This window comes from Nyctibius grandis, chromosome 2, assembly GCF_013368605.1.
Source record: "Nyctibius grandis isolate bNycGra1 chromosome 2, bNycGra1.pri, whole genome shotgun sequence".
NCBI lineage: Eukaryota > Metazoa > Chordata > Aves > Nyctibiiformes > Nyctibiidae > Nyctibius > Nyctibius grandis.
In genome coordinates, this window is record NC_090659.1 from 28,471,986 (window position 1) to 28,490,314 (window position 18,329).

General features: G+C 45.8%; 1 protein-coding gene across 1 annotated transcript in view; it reads right to left on the bottom strand.

Annotated features, from left to right (window-relative positions):
* The window catches only part of TSPAN7 (tetraspanin 7), a 102,743-nt gene that overhangs the window by 17,156 nt on the left and 67,258 nt on the right, over positions 1-18,329 (bottom strand). Inside the window, exons 2-3 of the mRNA XM_068423831.1 lie at positions 2,711-2,899; positions 429-503 (exon numbers count right to left, since the gene is read on the bottom strand). Of these exons, the coding sequence (XP_068279932.1) occupies positions 429-503; positions 2,711-2,899 (264 nt within the window). The remainder of the gene's footprint in view (positions 1-428; positions 504-2,710; positions 2,900-18,329) is intronic.

Consider the following 18,329-nt stretch of genomic DNA (forward strand, 5'->3'; position numbering starts at 1 on the left):
CCTTCAAAAAGAAAAAGTTTTACAAAACATTGAGTCTGGTCTGATGTAGAAGTGCTCTCTGCCTTACATAAATAAGCACTTGCCTGGCTGAAGCAGCTGTGTTTGAGAAAAGTATTTAATCTATTTTGCAGTCCTCAGCATATGTAAAAGAGTAAAGAAGATCTTACATGACGGACACACAAAAAACGATAGCTCCAGAGTAAATTATCAGGCAGCTGAGGCCAAGAGCTTTGGCTAAATCCCTTCATTTGGAATCGCATCATTTTTTAAGAGCTGTACATGTTATTGTTGCACATCAGCCACATCCCCGGAGATGCGTATGGAGCCGCTGAGCTCAGCGACCTACACGTTCTCCACGCTCCGGAGAACTCAGCGGCTCCTGCCCAGGGAGGTACTGCCGTATGCAAACTCAGCACATTTCCACCTACCTCGTGGCGAAACACAAACCCTGAAATGCCAGCCACTAGCTCAGCCAGGAACACCAGGGACAAGAACATGGCATACTGAAAAGGAAGGAGGCAAGAGAAGTCAGAACGTGACAGGCTTTTGTCTCAGCACAGGTACTGCTCCATCATCACATAAAATTTAACTTTCCGCTCTAGACACCCTTTAAAGATGTTAATAAACCAAAGGTCTTTTGGAAGTGATACATAGGTTACTGCCTGAATATGTGTTTATATAACTCACAAATGATATGTATTGTCTAATTACTGGCTTTTCTGACATTTCTGTTCCCACATTTCTTAGCGTTCTCATATAAATTAAAATACACTCACATGCCAGAGGTGGATCGAAGTCACTCAGGTTTTGATCTTGCAGTAAGGAACACAAACGGACTCTTTATGTTTGCATGGCACTCTGCTAAAGTAAACAGGCTTCTCCACGTGTTTTGGTTTGTGTTTATCTATCATCTCACTGCTAGACTGGGATTTGCTGCCCGATTCCTGAAGTTTCTCCAATGAATGAACTGAACCACTGGAAATATTCTCATGGTAACACTAGACAGATGCCTCAAACATTTTGCTGAGCCAAGGGCTGCGTTTGGCTTTAGGAGCAGCATTTGAATCCAGAGCTAAATAAACCTTGAAAACAGTGCTTTCAGTGTAGACACAAACTGTTAAAAAATACATCTAAGCAGAAATACAGAAGGCAAAGACAAAAATGTGAAGTGGGATGGTAAAATTTGAAGTTGGGGCTTAATCTTCTGGAGGGAAAAATACCTTTTTTCTCCACATGCTAAATAACAGTTAATTAAAAAAGTAAACATAATAAATTAAATTCAGTCCTAGCAGGATTTAGTGGAAAGAGGGAAATTTATTTTTAATGGAAGATTGTTGGGGAAGGGAGGACAACAATGAAGGGAGAAGTAGAATCATTTCCTACAATTAATGCAGCTGTCAAATCACTGCCTGTATTCTGTTCAGGAGAGAAAGAAAGTTTTGAATTATTTCTTATGTGTACAATGAAAATAAAACCATGTGCTTGGAACAGCACATGCCACTGTAAAGTGGCATACCTTTAAGAAAGTTACACGACTTATGGAGCAACTAGCAGAGCCTGAATTCCTATGGATTTAGATCTTTCACCTTTATCCGTTTCCCATATGGACTGCAGTAACTCTGACAAGCTTCTACATGCACCCTGACGGCACATCACTAGCAAGAGACAGCAGTGGCCCGCCTACGACAGCATTAGGTACATGCCAACTGGCCACCAGCATATAGCTGCTGACTGATCTGCAGCTGCTACCTCTCCCCAACTGTGCCATCAACTGAGGAAATTAGCTCTCTTTAAGATGTCCTTTTTTTAAATCCAGTTCAAACTGGAGAAGAATTGTCCCATCTCCTTAGAAAATCAGCCCCAAAATATTGTAGCAGGAGATGCATTGTACTGTCAAGCCCTTTTCCACTATCTCAGGGCATCACAAGTGCTATTTCCACACTTCAAAACATAACACATGTAGGATTTTGCACCTGAATATTCCTGAAAACACAGTTTATCATATAGGTTTGCTTAACCTATAGTTACTTTGCATTTTAAGGTGGGCTGGAAAACTCAGAAGACAGAAGCTTATAAGGAGAGAGGTTAAACTGGACTTAGAGACGGCTGCTGCACCTCTGCTTAGTGTACCTCGAGTCCATGCTGCTTTTGAGATGAAGCCAAACATACCATACAGAGCTTTGTTTTCTGGGGTTGACATGTTTTATTCTAGTGAATGTTAGGAGAAAAAGAAAGGCAGGTGTGCTTTTAGAAGGTACCAACTATTTTTTCCATAGATTTCACATCAGAGTATTAAAATGACCCCTTTAAAATATAATTCAAATGAATTTCACATTTATGATGCTTTGGACATTTTTAAGATTGTAAATACACCTATCTATCTGGCTCACAGAAAAACAGAACAATTGTAGAATTACTCACAGAGTAATTCATCAGTAGCATTTCATGCCGCTCCCAACCACACATGGGCCTGTATGCTGTGCGGTAGCAAACTTCATTCATACTCAATCAACAACTGGTTTTGGCAAAGATTTTTTTCCCCTTCTTTGTCCAAAAGCTACATGTGTTGAACATTAAGATCAATAAAATCTAGCTTATGTGCCTCAAAAACCACGTTAACATCTGGTGAAGCTTGGCAGGGGGTGGGGGGAATCTCAATACATCAACAAAACCTCTTCGCCTCTTGCTTAAGGTACTTTGGCATGCTTACCAGTTTCAGCATCCATGGGCTGCCACGACAAGTGGCAAAGCAGCCAAAAAGCCCGAAGACAATAATTGTGGTACCCGTCCCAATGAGCACGTAGGGGGCATTGGTGGAGTTCTCAGCAATGAGAGAGATGTACGTGCCAAGGGTGAGCTTGCCCCAGACGCCGACTGCGAGAAGGATAACGCCTGTGATCTGCGAAGCAAGAGGAGAAAGCCGTCAGAAGGGACCAGGGAAGGCATCCAAATTCAATACACAGTGGTCCTGAAGAGACTCATTGGTGCTGTTGTGTTGGCAGAAGGAAGCCTCAAGACTTTTACTAACTCCAGAGGGATGGGCAGAGAAAATTAATTTCCAGCATCTGGAGATGTTACGTTAAGACTGCCACTGGAGGACAAATACCTAGGACTAATCACTGCAAAGCTGACGACTGCCAAAAGGACTGCCAAGGAAGGATGCAGTATACCGCCTGCAGAAACAGGCTCTCTGCTCCTAGAGCACACTGAGAGAGGTGACTGACTCCATCACTCTTACCAAAAGTCTACAATAACCACTGCCACCTCACACCTCCTGAGTTTTGCCACAAAAATTGACTGAACCACAAAAACCTGCCACTTGACGTCCTGTCCACCTTAATGCCAAAGTTTCAGTAACACGAGCACCCCTCGCACTGCGTTGCTCTGGCAAGTGAGACTTCCCCCACTCCCCAAGCTATACAGCAAGCAAGCCCTGGGCTGCGCAGGAGCTTTCTCTCCCTGTCCTCCTGGGAGGACACCTGTGGGCCCTGGGAGAGCCCAGCCTCTTGCCTGAGACGTGCAAGCAGAGGCCACCATGCCGCAGGGCAGCTGGGGCACGCAGGCTCCCAGCACCAGCAGGGATGCAGGGGAAGCCCATGGTGTGCTGTACACCGACACCGAGCGGTGGCCACAACAGGGATGATGCCTGCACCATCTGCTGATCATCACCTCATGCTGACATGCCTGCTTCAAGACCGTACACGCGTAACTCATTCCCATGGCGTGGTCAAAGGTCGGACACGAAGGGCCAGTCCTGAGTGCCAGCTCTGCAAACGCTTCCTGAATTCCCCCAAAACTTCTTACCAGCTCCTCCAGGCCACTGCTGAGGGGCAGGAGTAGAAGAAATGTCCTGACAGCATTCTTTTGTTCACTTTCCAAGTTTTCTCTTGTGAACATCTTTATACTGCTGTGAAATCTTGAAATTCAACACTATTGCACCAGGGCTGCTCTGCAGTTGTTTGTGGTGGGGATCCTTGTTCGCAGTTATGTTGCCCCTAAAAAATCCCGTCTGAGCTACATTTTAAGATCTTTCAGCTGCTTTTCATGCAGGTTGATGTGAATTGATTCATTAATAATAATTAAGTAATTTTTTTCTTCTCGAGGGAAAAAAGGACAGCAGTTTTTTGGCTTTTTTACCTAGGCTGGCTCAAAAAGCAGTATGCAGGGTGCACTCCCATCACTGCCTTCCCACTGTGCCCTCTTCACTGTCCTGCTGCTCAGCACTAGCAGCCAAAGCAGCCCGTCCTCTGCTCAACCTGTGTCTGTGGCAGAGGCAGCAAGTGCTGCTCTGGTGCAGCATTTCTCCCTCTCCAGAGAGGGAACTGCCTTCAGCAGAGCTGCTGAATAATCAGAGCCACCTAAGGAAAATAGCAGGAGGAGAGAGGATACAAAACAAATGCTCTGAAGAAAGATACAGGGGGAGGGATGCAAGGGAAGAAAAGAAACCACAAAAAGAGAGAATAAAGAGAGAAGACCAGACAGACACAAGCAAATTTATGTGTCCTCAGAGACAGGAGATCCTTTCTATACCAGAGAGAAAATAATCTCACCTGGTCATTTTGATACTTCCTAGCTCATCCCCTTCCTTCCCCGACACCTTCCAGAGCTATAGGGAAGACATGTCCCTTCCTGGCTCCCACTCAGAGCACACCGGAGTGCAGCACTGCCAGGGAAACCCATCATATCCCTCTGTCTTCCTAAGCCTCCCCTGCTCCCCCTGACCAGCTGCAGCAGGTGTCGGCATTTCTGTCACACCTTGGGTCAGGATTAGCAGGGATTTCTGCTCTCCTGCGCAAAGTGGTGATAGGAATAAATCCAGCTCCTGTCCATCTTTCAGTGCAACTGCGTGGAAAGTGTTGATTCCTTGCTCTTGTACCCCACGAACAAACAGATGAACGACAAAAAAAAAAAAGTCTCCAAGTAGCTTACCTACCCATTGGCACCAAACGCCTCCGCTGAGTCTGGTCCCATCCACACACAACACTATCTTCAACTCTCTCACTCTTCTCCCTAACAGCAGCTTTTTCAGCGGGTGCAGATCAATCAGCAAAGTCTGAAAACGAGCTGTGGGGGACTCGGAAGTCCACAGAGCAAACTTTTGGTTTCTCGCCTCCAGTTCGACAAAGGGCTGGTTTCTGCGCCTGAGCTGCTGAAAGTTTTACCACTGTCCCCAGGGAGATGTAAAAGCAGCCTTCACTGCCAAAATGAACAAGCAGCTTCACACTTGAAAGAGAACTCAAGCCTTGTAATAAAAAGCATTTTTAGTCGGCTGTTTGAAACAATTACTAACCCTTTATTACGCATTTTAAGAGTTTGGTTTCCCCTTGTCTCAGGGGGGCTTATCCAATTTATGGTACACAAAGACTTTGGAAAAAAGGAGCAAAGCCTCTTGGTGGCTCGTTCCCCTTCTGTTTCTTAATAGAGTTCTGATTTACACGGGTTTAAGGAAATCCCGCAGTTCGTGATGAGGTCTAAACCCCCAGCAAGGCTGGCACTGTGCAGAGGGGATGGGACGTTTCCACAAAGACACGCTGCAGTTGTGCCTTGGGTTGCAGCAGCACCAGCTGGAATCTCGCTTGTGGAGAGGAAAAAACAGAAGACTTCTCTGCAAAGCTTTTCATGACCTTTATTTAACAGAGCACGAGCAGTGGTATGACTAATGCCCACCTCCAACTCAAAGGCAAACCTTGTTTCCTTATTTTCAAGATACACTTTTTATCCCTATCTCTCTGCTCCATCACGCCATCAAGGGAACAATCAATGTACTGGCCTCTTGTTTGGGTTGGGTTTTAGGTTTGTTTTCTTTAAAAGCAGGAGGGACAAGGGCAGGCAGAAAACCAGGATAGCGCTGGCCTGAAAACAAGGCAGAAGGAGCACACACTGCTCCTGCCACTCACCATCACTACACGCTGCTTCTCCTACTCCACCTCTCGCCCCACCAGGCTGTGGCAATAAGCCCTGTATGGCTGCACCTGATCAACGAAGCAATTCCTTCATTTGACCCAAAACTACCACGCCAGCTTAATTTTATGTCCAGCGTGACCTGTGGGTCAGGCCCAATAGGTGATGTGGGTGCCTTTGCATCTGAAAGGTCTGAAAGGAAACTCAGAGCACCTCCTGCAATCGACAGTCTCTCCCCAGTCTTCCCTACTCCTTTCCCACTGTAATGCTTCCCTTCAGACCATGATCATATAGTTCAGTGGCAGAATGGAAACAAGATTAACAGTGGCAGACAGATATATGGGTATGATCAATATATCTTCTCCTGGAGATGTACAAAGTATTTCAGATATCCTGGCAAGCAGAGAGCGACCACAAGCCTTTCGACTTTTAGAGCCTCCCGAGCCAAGATCCACCATCCAGAGCAGCTTCATTTATAAACACCTGCAACAGCCGGCACACATGGAGCAGGAGAGCAGCAGTCCCACTCCACCAGCGGACTTCTACAGCAAAATCTGGCCTTCGCATGGCCCCTCCAAGAATTAAGATTTGTCCTGGCAACGCTATGACAACTGCAGCCTCATGCCCTGCCTGAAGCACTGCCCATCCCCGACATCGCCCACAGCACCTCCTGCTAGCAGCCACCACCAAAGCAGCCCCGGCAGATTGGGCAGCGCAGCTCTCTTCTTCCCACTCGTCTCCAGGTGGAAGAAGTCACTGCCAGTCTCAGCAGAGCAAAGGTTTGCACTATGCTGATACCTGCTCCAGGCTCATGGGCTGAGATGTGCCAAAGAGGAGAGCTGAGAAAATTAAGACACCCTTTGATACACCATTACTGCACCGACCTTTCAAGACCAGCAACCTTGAATCACTATTTCTTTTTGGGACCAGAAAAGGGGAAAAAAAAAATCCATCTTGCAACTTCTGGTTCTTTTCTGTGCTCTTTCTCTAGCCTTCAACATTATTAGAAAGCTGTTTCATTCTGGATTTCTCCAAAGGTAGATCATGTCTTCCTTACAAAAATTCACTGCGGTGGAAGCCCCTAGACTCATGTTTCCTCAGCCAGGAAACCCGAGACGTAGCATTCAATAAAACATTATGAGGTTTGTCCTTCATTTAGGTCAAACATTTTCAAGGTTAAAAAAACCTCAATGTAGGAGATGCAAGTAGGGCAAGGATCGTACAGAGTACACACAACTAGAAATTGCCTTGTTTAGCGCTAGCAGGTCTCACATTTCACTGTCTGAACTCAGGCTTGGCAAACACACCCAAGAAACCCTTGAGCGACGAGATGGCAGGAAATGAAGCAGGTAGGGCACCTGGTCATTTTCTAAGAAAAGCTCCACTGAAATCAAGATGTTCCCAGGGGGTATTTTAATCTAGATGAATTGGCATGTTCTGGCTTAAAAAAAAACAAACAACCTGGGGAGAAAAAAGCCCAACCAGCTCTACCCTTTGCTCTGGCCATGTGCATCATGCGCAAACCTCACTGGTCTCCCAAGCACCGTTACGATTCCCTGTTCCTTCCCTGCTAACATCTGTGTATCTCACACTTACTCTGCGTATCACACATTTACTCTCACATCTGAATGAACTGGGGATTGTCAGTAGGACAGCAAGACTGCACACGGGCCACCAAAGCATCTCTCCTTGCCTTCTCCTGCCTCTCCTCAAGCACAGTATCACAGACACATCCCACCAGTCACCGCTTTCAGTCAAAGGCAGGCTTTCCAGCTCTTTTGCCTTCCTTCAGCATTCGTACAGATGTTTCCAATGTTATCTGCAGTATTGCCCCCAGTTCTGGGGCTGATTGCATGTGGTGAAAAAGTTAACATGATACAGGCAGGCAGAAATATGACTGTACTGAATGTTAGGTCTAACGTCACTTGTCCAATAAACCAAGAGGTTTTAAGAGACACACTGACAAAGATATGGCCAACAGCGTTAATACAAGGGTATGTGCTGCAGCTTTATAGGAGGCAGGGAGAGTGATATTCTGATAATGCCAGGCATTGCTGAAAGCAGAACAAATGCTAAACACACGCGGTTTCTCAATAAAAGGGAACAGAAAAATGTCTAAGAATTACTTTTTTTAATAGTGCCGGGACAAAGATTAAACTATCAGCCCCCTCCTTCTGGATAACAGTGACAAAATGTGTAAGTAAGAGGATTCAGAAAATAACTTTTGAAAGTGAACTATCTTTACTTCTGTCAGAATTAGGCAGGAAAACACTATATACTCCTTTAAACTTTATACTGCTGGAGGCTGTCCTGAGGAGCCCCGGACCCCTGAGGCCCCAGAGGAAGTCAGGATAGAGGAGGAGTCTGTCTTGGTTGATGAGGGCTGGGTCAGGGACCAATTAAGCAACCTGGACGTCCATAAATCCATGGGCCCTGATGGGATGCATCTGTGGGTGCTGAGGGAGCTGGCGGAAGTCATTGCTAGGCCACTCTCCATCATCTTTGCTCAGTCGTGGGGAACGGGAGAGGTCCCTGAGGACTGGAGGAAAGCGAATGTCACTCCAGTCTTCAAAAAGGGCAAGAAGGAGGACCCGGGTAACTATAGACCAGTCAGCCTCACCTCCATCCCTGGAAAGGTGATGGAACAACTTGTCCTTGGTGCTGTCTCTAGGCACATTAAGGATAGGGGGATCATTAGGGGCATTCAACATGGCTTCACCAAGGGGAAGTCATGCTTAACCAACTTGATAGCCTTTTATGAGGACATAACCTGGTGGATAGATGATGGTAAAGCAGTGGATGTGGTCTATCTTGATTTCAGTAAAGCATTTGACACAGTCTCCCACAGCATCCTCGCAGCTAAACTGAGGAAGTGTGGTCCGGATGATCGGGTAGTGAGGTGAATTGTGAACTGGCTGAAGGAAAGAAGCCAGAGAGTGGTGGTCAATGGGACAGAGTCCAGTTGGAGGCCTGTGTCTAGCGGAGTCCCTCAAGGGTCGGTACTGGGACCAGTTCTACTCAATATATTCATTAATGACTTGGATGAGGGAATAGAGTGCACTGTCAACAAGTTCGCTGATGACACAAAACTGAGAGGAATGGCTGACACACCAGAAGGCTGTGCTGCCATTCAGAGAGACCTAGACAGGCTGGAGAGTTGGGCGGGGAGAAACTTAATGAAATATAACAAGGGCAAGTGTAGAGTCCTGCATCTGGGCAAGAACAATCCCATGTATGAGTACAAGTTGGGGACAGACCTGTTGGAAAGCAGAATAGGGGAAAGGGACCTGGGGGTCCTAGTGGACAGCAGGATGACCATGAGCCAGCAATGTGCCCTTGGGGCCAAGAAGGCCAATGGCATCCTGGGGTGTATTCGAAGGGGTGTGGTTAGCAGGTCAAGAGAGGTTCTCCTCCCCCTCTACTCTGCCCTGGTGAGGCCACATCTGGAATATTCTGTCCAGTTCTGGGCCCCTCAGTTCAAGGAGGACAGGGAACTGCTAGAGAGAGTCCAGCGCAGAGCCACGAAGATGATTAAGGGGGTGGAACATCTCCCTTATGAGGAGAGGCTGAGGGAGCTGGGTCTCTTTAGCTTGGAGAAGAGGAGACTGAGGGGTGACCTCATTAATGTTTATAAATATGTAAAGGGTGTCATGAGGATGGAGCCAGGCTCTTCTCAGTGACATCCCTTGACAGGACAAGGGGCAATGGGTGCAAGCTGGAACACAGGAGGTTCCACATAAATATGAGGAAAAACTTCTTTACAGTGAGGGTAACTGAACACTGGAACAGGCTGCCCAGAGAGGTTGTGGAGTCTCCTTCTCTGGAGACATTCAAAACCTGCCTGGACGCGTTCCTGTGTGATATGATCTAGGCAATCCTGCTCCGGCAGGGGGATTGGACTAGATGATCTTTTGAGGTCCCTTCCAATCCCTAACATTCTGTGATTCTGTGAATGCACGCTACATCCTAATTGAGCATCCTGTCTTCATGCCCCAAATCTCACAGAGCATTGGTAGCACGGTATAGAGGGAGCTGCTGCCTTAAACTGAGATAGAAGATACGAAAGCTACTACATCTCGCATCCACAGAGATGCAAGAGGCCCAAATGCAGAGGAACTAATTTATACACAGGGCTTCCATATGGAACATTTAAAGTTTCTCATTTAGGGATGTGAAGATAAATGTGCAGCAGTAATTGCTAGTTTATTTGTCTACATAATTCATGTCCTCCTGTTCAATACAGATGTCAGCTATTTTGATTCCTAAGCTCTGGCAAAATAAAACTTCGAACCCGTGCCTGATTGGTACAGAGCACACAGCAATCCCTACTACTTCCCAAAGCAGCGGGAAGAGCTCAGCATTTCCCTGGACTGGTTCTTTATCCACAGAACTGAGATGCAGGAAGGCAGCTTCATTAATCAGGATCTCACTGTAGGTATGATTTTTCTATTTCATTTCATATTTGCAAAGTTCCTAAATGAATGTAAAACGTGTGCAACTTAAAAAGAGATCCAAAGCGGCAACCAAGAGTCAGATGCAAGGAAAACACCCATGTTGCTGATATTTTCAGCTCTTCAATTCCAATACTTCCTTTTCCAAACACCAGCATCCCTGCATTTTGGTAGAGGTACGCTGTCTCTGCACAGCTCCACTGCTATCTTCTCCTCAAACAAGCTAAAGAAAGTCTGTACATAAAATGGATGAAGCCAGGGGAAGGCGGACTAATGCAATCCATCTTGTCTGAAGCTGAAAGGTCTAGTGATAGGTTTAGCAGGCTGTGAGGAAATGAGAGAGGACCGAGGCACATAGCTAATTAGATCTACCAGACATTTCCCCAAAGGAGGGAAACTTTTTCACAAAGAAAACAGTCGACCTTGACAGCATCCAGAACAAACCCTGCATTAAAAGCATGTCCAGAGAGGCTTAAAAATAACTGGCCTACCTCTGGAAATTTTATAACTTTCCCAAAATAGGCAAGGGATCACATTCAAAATGTTCTTGCTTTACAGCCTGCCAAGCAATGGGAGTGGCTGGCTTGGAATCTTCTCCTGCTTTAGCCTCTGGGCTCTAATCAGGCAGGCAGGTGACTAAAACATATCTAAATCTTCCTTTGAGCTTCAATGTCAGCTCTTTACAGGAAGGAGCAAAGCAGTAAGAAAAGATATGATGCAACATGGAGATGCATGTCAGCCAGCAACACAGCTGAATTCTCTATTCTCACATCTGGTGCTCTTGCCTACACCTACAAAGCCAGCTGGGGTTACCTTTTGCACAGGATCAACCTCTGCTGGAACTAATCAGAAATGAAGATGTCATGAGACATATCTTTGGAAGAAGGCAACTCTTTCATGGCCTTACCTCCCCTCTAGAAAAAATAAAAAACTGATGCCCATTGACAGAAAAAAGTCAAACACAAAACCACCACCAAAGGTGTAGTCACCAATGGTGCTGCCTAGTATTTCCACTAAAAATGAGGATGCTTTAAAAAAAAAAAAATTCTGGCGATAGACAGAAACAAATGTTTCTGATAAAACTTCCTTGTCTGTTTTTAAAAACTGCTATAATTATACTCCACTCAGTGAAGACTCTACTCAAGAAAAAGTTGCAAGCCAATTAATAACCATTTCCAGACCATCTGCAACCTGAAAGATAGTCTGTAAAGACCACTGTGTTAGGAGAAAACACCTTCAATGGCCATTCTGGTACATACCTCCTCTAGTGCCTTCCAGTCCCTGACTTCACTATTTCTTAATACATCTCCCAGTACCTGACATGACAATTTTTTGTCTCCCTGCTCTTCAGACTCAGGCCCATCCCTTCTCTTCCTCTCCTTTCCTGCCAGAATTTCCTGTCTAAATAATCCCTTCCTAAGAAAATCCAGCCAAAAGGATTTAAAGAAAAAATGCCATAAAATTAATTTGTTAGATTACATTCCTCTCTGCGATCCATTGCCTGTCTCACCTGGGTAGGCTGCAAGTCTTTGGACTGAGGGTTGTCTCTTCCTGTTGCAGGTCCAGGATGTCCAGCACAACACGTCTTGCTTCGTCCCTGAGCTCCAGCAACCTATTTGAGCTATGATCCCTGCTGCTCAGCATCCATCTAGTACTAGCTGCTGTCACAAAAATGGATTATCCACCACAACTCTTGCTGTTTCCATCCAAAACTGCGATTCCTGTGTATTAAAACTACTGGCCCATGCCCTCCCTGCAGAAACTGTCATCAGGGATACCAGCATGTGCAAACTATGGCAACGGGGATTCTGCCTCTGCTCTCATGTCTCCACCAGGTCAGAGTTGAGTACCTAGTGCACCTGGGTCAGGGGACAGACACCAGATTTGCCCTGAAATACAGTGGAGGAGATTTTGGTGAGACATGCACAGCTACTTTCTGTAAGTGGACTACTATCCTTTTTCCTTTTCAAAAATATTTTTAAGTTCAGTGCTTTTCCTTGCTGGGACACTATTACAAGTACATGAATAGTTGTCCTGAGTGAACTGCCACCGGATTAATGTCCTCAGAGGTCAAATTGTAGTGCTGGTAAGAAAAACCCCTACGAACAGAAAGTAAAATACTGACTCTCAGACACATGTTGAAGTGAATACTAAGCTATTATGAAGTTGACCTGGTCACTCACCACCGACTCTGCAGACAACAGTTACTTATCCCTAACTTTAACAGTGCCTCTATCAGCTACAAGGAAGTAGAGTTAAATGACCTCTGATTGATAGGAAATGCAAACTGTGTATACAACCCAGCTGTTTCCCAGCACTCCCACCCATCCACACACTAACCATACACCAAGGTTTAATAACACTTTCCATGCAGGCAAGGGCAGAAATGACAACCAGGGCTATGTCACTTATTCTGTAGGGAAAACAGGTTCAAAAACACAGAGAGGTGATTGCAACCTTCCCCTTGGAACCAGAAGAAGAGGCCAATGATCGTTTAATGAATGGCAGGGAAGAAAACATCGCAGTCATTTTGTTTGCTGCAGGATGAAGAATTGGATATGGCCCAAGAAGTCCTAAAAGCACTAACAAAGAATGCAGTGTGGGGGACACAATATAAGAGCTTGAAAATACCCTTGCAACATGGCTCAAAACTAATAATTTCTTGCTAATACAGTAGCAAATACCTATTCTCATAGAATTTTCCTATAAGGAAATAATTAATTACAGGCCACTTGTAGGACAATCCAGGAAGAATAATGAGATTTGGGACCCGATCTCCATACTAAGACCATGCACATAATGAATGGTTATAATAAACAGTCATATTCTTATGGTGAAAACTCAGCTTTATTACACCTTGCACTTACAGAAAAATACTTGGAAATCTTAGTAAAATTAAGTTCTTCATAATGAGGCTTATGTTTATTTTTATGTAAGACACTTCATTAAATGAGAGAAAATATTCTGTTTTTCAGTTTAGTCACCAGTGGCTCTATTAATTGATGTACCTTTTAAGTTGGCTGCAGACAAAAATGTGGTCATCTCTGGATAAAAATAAAATGCAAAAATACATTTCTGCTGGGAATTTTCAGACCTAATTTCTTGAAATGTAGCTTTAAATATGCATGACTGAATGTCTAAGGAAAAAGAACTTACAGTTTGGAGACATCAAAAGCGGCATCCCACTCTGCAAGCTAAAGCGCGTAATTAGAGAAAGGAGGTGCCTTCAGCACCCATCATTAGCTTGTGGAGCACGGCTTTGAGCCCTGCGGCCATTCCCGCATACTGATTCACCGCATGTGACACAGCTCCTATGCATGTCAGTTGTGGTCACTTGTGAGGAAGCTGCATGGTGGTCCGTGACCACCAGAACAAAATTCAGACTGGTGGGGGGAAAGCCTGCTTTGGACTGAGCTTGTGGGGGCACAAGGTGTTTCTGGAGAACGGCTGGATGGCTTCAGCTTCGACCTGCTCAGAAGCCAGAGACTCTGCAGAGCTGCAGCCTGCATCAGGCAGGACCACGCACCTCAGGCAGGTGGCCAGCCACAGGTCACCTGTTTGTCCAAGCCGTGATGGAAGTGGGACTGGCCTCACCTCACCTCACCCGCACCTCCCTCCCCTGTTGACCTGTGGTTAGAGACGGCAGGCAGCCATAGCCTCCCTTGTCATGAATTGGGCTCAGAGAGATCAGTTTTCAAGTGCCGGCAGCTGGGCAAAGGCTAAGGCACAAAGCCAGGACCAAGAACGCTGCTCGAGCTTGACAATGCACTGATGGGTGTTTCGCATTCCCTGTCTCCATTCCCTTTGAAGAGGTACATGATGACAGTGGAGGCCAACCATGGAGACCTGATGCAGCAGTGAGACAGCATCTTTGCAGCATGCGTCTGGTCAACACACCTCCAGGACGCTCTGCAAATGCTACACCTGCACTGCTGAAACCTCACCTGCAGCTAAGCTCTTTCCTCGATTTTTCTTCTGAATATCCTTCTTTCTCTATTGTGTATTTGCTCTGAAGAGGGCCTAGTCTGTCTGGTATTTGGCTAGAGATCTATTCTTGCTACCAAAGTCTGGATATGGCTTATCCATGAATGTCATCCAAACTCACAGCGTTCCAGGAGTGTTCACCATGCTGCAACTGAATTTCAGCACAGCAGAAGGCTAACAGATGGGAAAGCAGAGATGGTGTTCCTGTACAGGACAAAAGGAAAAGCCAGCCTTCTGGCACTCAGATTAAACCTAATGAAAACCAATCTTAATGGTTCAGGCAGCCTTCAAGGATAAGAGGAGTTGACGAGAGGCAATGAAGTCACCATCTAGATTTGACAGCAGGCAGAGCACGCACAGAGGAATCCAGCCCTGGCATCCTAGGTATGGATGAACACAGAAAGGAGAGCACCCCACCTCACCAGTCCACCAGAGAAGACTTGTTTACATTTGCTGCTCTCAAAGATGACAGTGCCCACCTCTCTTTCTACTCCTATTGGGCAATGCAGTGACTGGTGGGTAAGAACATTGCCACAGAGCTTGAGAGTCACTGTCAGGACTGATGTCCAGCAAACTACCATTCTAGACTACAGGCAGACTCTCTTCCGCAGGAGCCACGTCACGGGATGGTCGAGGTCCTGCAAGCTTTGCCTTTCTGCTATTCATTGACGGGCTTCAAGAGAAGGAGCAATTTCCTGTCGCGGTCTCTCAGTTCCACCACTGGATTTCCAGGCTCTCCCTTCTGGTCCCAGGTGAAGAACAGGAACCTACCCCTTTGAAGATTTCCATAGACAAAGCAGACCTGTAACAGCCTTTAAAGGAGTCAATCATTTTGTCCACCGATAACCTCAGAGCTGCTAGCACAGCTCTCCTCCAACTCCAGCCTGGAGAGCGGAGCGCAGCAGCGCCTGCAGCCTGGCACTGCCCTGCTGCATGCCAGCTCTCGGCATCAGAACCACGCTATGGCTAGGAGCTGGTGGGGCTGCACAGGCAGTGCTGCCCTGCCCTACCCTGCCCTGCCCGTGAGCACATGGGATGGCACTGGTGGTGCAGCACCACAAGTCAACAGCTTGTCAAGGTGGATACAGACCAACCCGTACCCTTTCAGATCATTTAAACCTCCATTTGCTTGGCTAAACAAACAAGCAGGTCCTCCTCAAAGTTACGAGTCTCCTTTCATGTCTGAAATTTGTGGCCACCATGTGGCCTTTTTTCCTGTTTACTTGCTTGTTTAACAAATACTTAGGGCAGGTGAGGCTTACTTTCTTCCAGATGTCCATCTCTTTTAGACATGTCCTTCCCTCCTTGCCAAACTTCCATACTTTTAAAAATGTCAAAATCTATTTTTCAGTGATTAACCAGGTATTGAAAATTGCCAAGTCTTCAGCAAGTGTCACTTCAAACATGTGTATACTCTGTTCAGTACCAATGAGAAAGCACACTCCTAACCAAAGAAACAGTGGTTGTTTTGAAGGTCTAGTACTACATACAGAAGAAAAGAAGGAGCTAACTGATCATCAGCAAACTGATATAGCCAGAGAATATTTACCTGTGGGACCTGAAAGTTTTTGGAAGCTTAAAAGCATCAGCTGTCCCTCACATTCACACTTTCAAATCCTGCAGTAGCAATACACAAGGATGTCGGAAATGTGGTTTACACAGCATAATATAGTTTGACCTCCAACTTTAAAACAGTTCTTCAATTTGACTGACATATAAGAGTTGAAAAGATAAAAAATGCAAGATAATCAAGACTAGATTTTTTGGAACAGTAATATCCCCCATTTAAATCCCTCATTGTTTCTTAAATGCTCTTGTTGATTGCTTGCCTCCTAATAAATCCATGCAAAATCTAAACTTCTATAATCCGTATGTGAAGAAAGTAAAGGAGGAAAATTAAACACACTGAAAAACAGCCTCTAGTGCTATCCATGGCCATCCGACTAGCACTACGTTCAACGCCCATGCTGGCACAAGAATGATCTAGACTTCAGTGGAAAGACTTTCTTGTACCTCAGGACTGACCAGGGTAGGAAAGACTTTGAGAGAGCCTCTGATGAAGGAGTTTTGGTAGTTTCAGCAGATCAGTCAGCACAGGAATTCCTCTCTGCACGTGTAAAAGTCTTCAGACATGTAGCAACAAACTACAGCATCATACTACACCATCTTAAACCCAAGTGAATCATCAAAACATCATCTCTCAACAGGAATAAAACAAAACCTAGAACACGCAGTGAGCATACAGTGACCATGTGGTGCAGTTCATCCAGCTCTAGAGAGAAAGAAAATACAATGTGTACATCCTGAGTCAAATGTACAGAAAAAAACATACTCTTTTGCACTAGCACGCATATTGGATGACAGCAGACACCACAGAAGTTGTCAGAATAGATACTGTCAGCAAAGACTCTGCAAAACAACTCTGACGGGGACTTGTTGCAATGCAGTTTAGGAGAGGAAGCTCCCCCAGGGAATTATTGCACCCATGAAACACATGCGCATAGTCAGCATGTGGAAAAAGGATTCTCCATTGCACCACCAACAGCAATGTGCCCAGAGGGCAAAGGTAGCAACCAGGCCTGCTGGGGACACAAAACCTCTTGGGCAGATGCAGAGCATTATTAGCCCAATTCCATCCTTAACTAGACACTAGTCTCCCACTGTCCATATGGCTATTATATTTCTGTAATTATCACTTTGCTGATCTTACACAGCTTCCTTCTGAACATAATGGGAGGCAGTAATGACATCCACAGTAGCACGAGACCCCGAGCGAGTTCTCACATTGCTGGCTGTGGGAACTGGAGGAAAAGCAGAGCTATCAGTTTGTTTATCTGCTGGTCTTATGAAGTTAAGATTTACCAGTAAAAAACTTGAAAAGAATTAAGAAGTGATTTACGAGGTCATTAGTCACTGCACACAACAGCAGTGGTGTGAAACCCCCTCGGAACCACTTTGTATTCAAGAGTCTACACTCCTAATAACCTTCAGAAATAGCAGAATACGGCACTGAAATATGTGATAATAGATCTGTGATGAAATTCAATAGCACCAAATTCAAGGTCGTGCTGCTGGGACCGATGCCAGAAGTTTTAAGCTCCTAAATTCTCAAATAATAGTGGAGGAAAAGGATTTCTGAATGCCAGCTGACCACGGGTTTATGAGGAACCACACACAGCACAAACATAGAGAAAAAGGCACGTGCAACCCAAGAGTGCACTTCCAAAGGCAAGGTGTTTCCAGTAGAGCCTGCACATGGGCTGCCACTGCACGAGGCACCGGTGAGCCCCATCCCCAATGCTGTAATGCAGTCTGCAATGGGTGTAAGTCCGGTTATCTCCATTCAAGAAAGGCAAGGTGATACTGCAACAGGTACAAAGAAAGACTCCCAGGATGACGAGGCAATGGAGAGCCTCTCTAGCAGGAGGCGAGACACGTGGCTTTCAAACCCTCTCATGAAGTGGGATAAAGAGGGGTAAGGGGATATGTACCTGTCTGTAAGCAGATTACACACCAAGGACAAGAGAGAGCTATTTAAGCCAAAGGACAACTGTGCTGGGAACAAAGCCGGTGCACTCTGGCCATGAATGCATTTAGGGTGGAAAGGAGAGTAATGAGGTTGGGAGAAGCCTCCTCCCCATGGAAAAGTGAGGTGGGAGGGAAGGAGGTGAAGCCAACAACACAACTACTGCCTGCAAAAGAGGACAGCTGGGCAGCTTTCATCCCTTCACCCGCAGGAGGGGGGCTGATGGGCAGCAGCATGAGCAGAGAGCAGGGGGGCCCTGCTAAAATCCCTAATTGACTGGAAGCTGGGATGAGGATGAAGGAGGCTGGGGGGGCTTGTAGCATCCACCCGTGCAGTGCCAGGCCGCCTCTGCAAAGAAGGTCATCAGCTGCAGTGTTCATTTCAGCTCAACCCATGCAAAAATCAGCTCGGAAGCACATGTAATGATCTGATAAGGGCTTTGTTTGAAGTGTAAAAAGGATTTTATT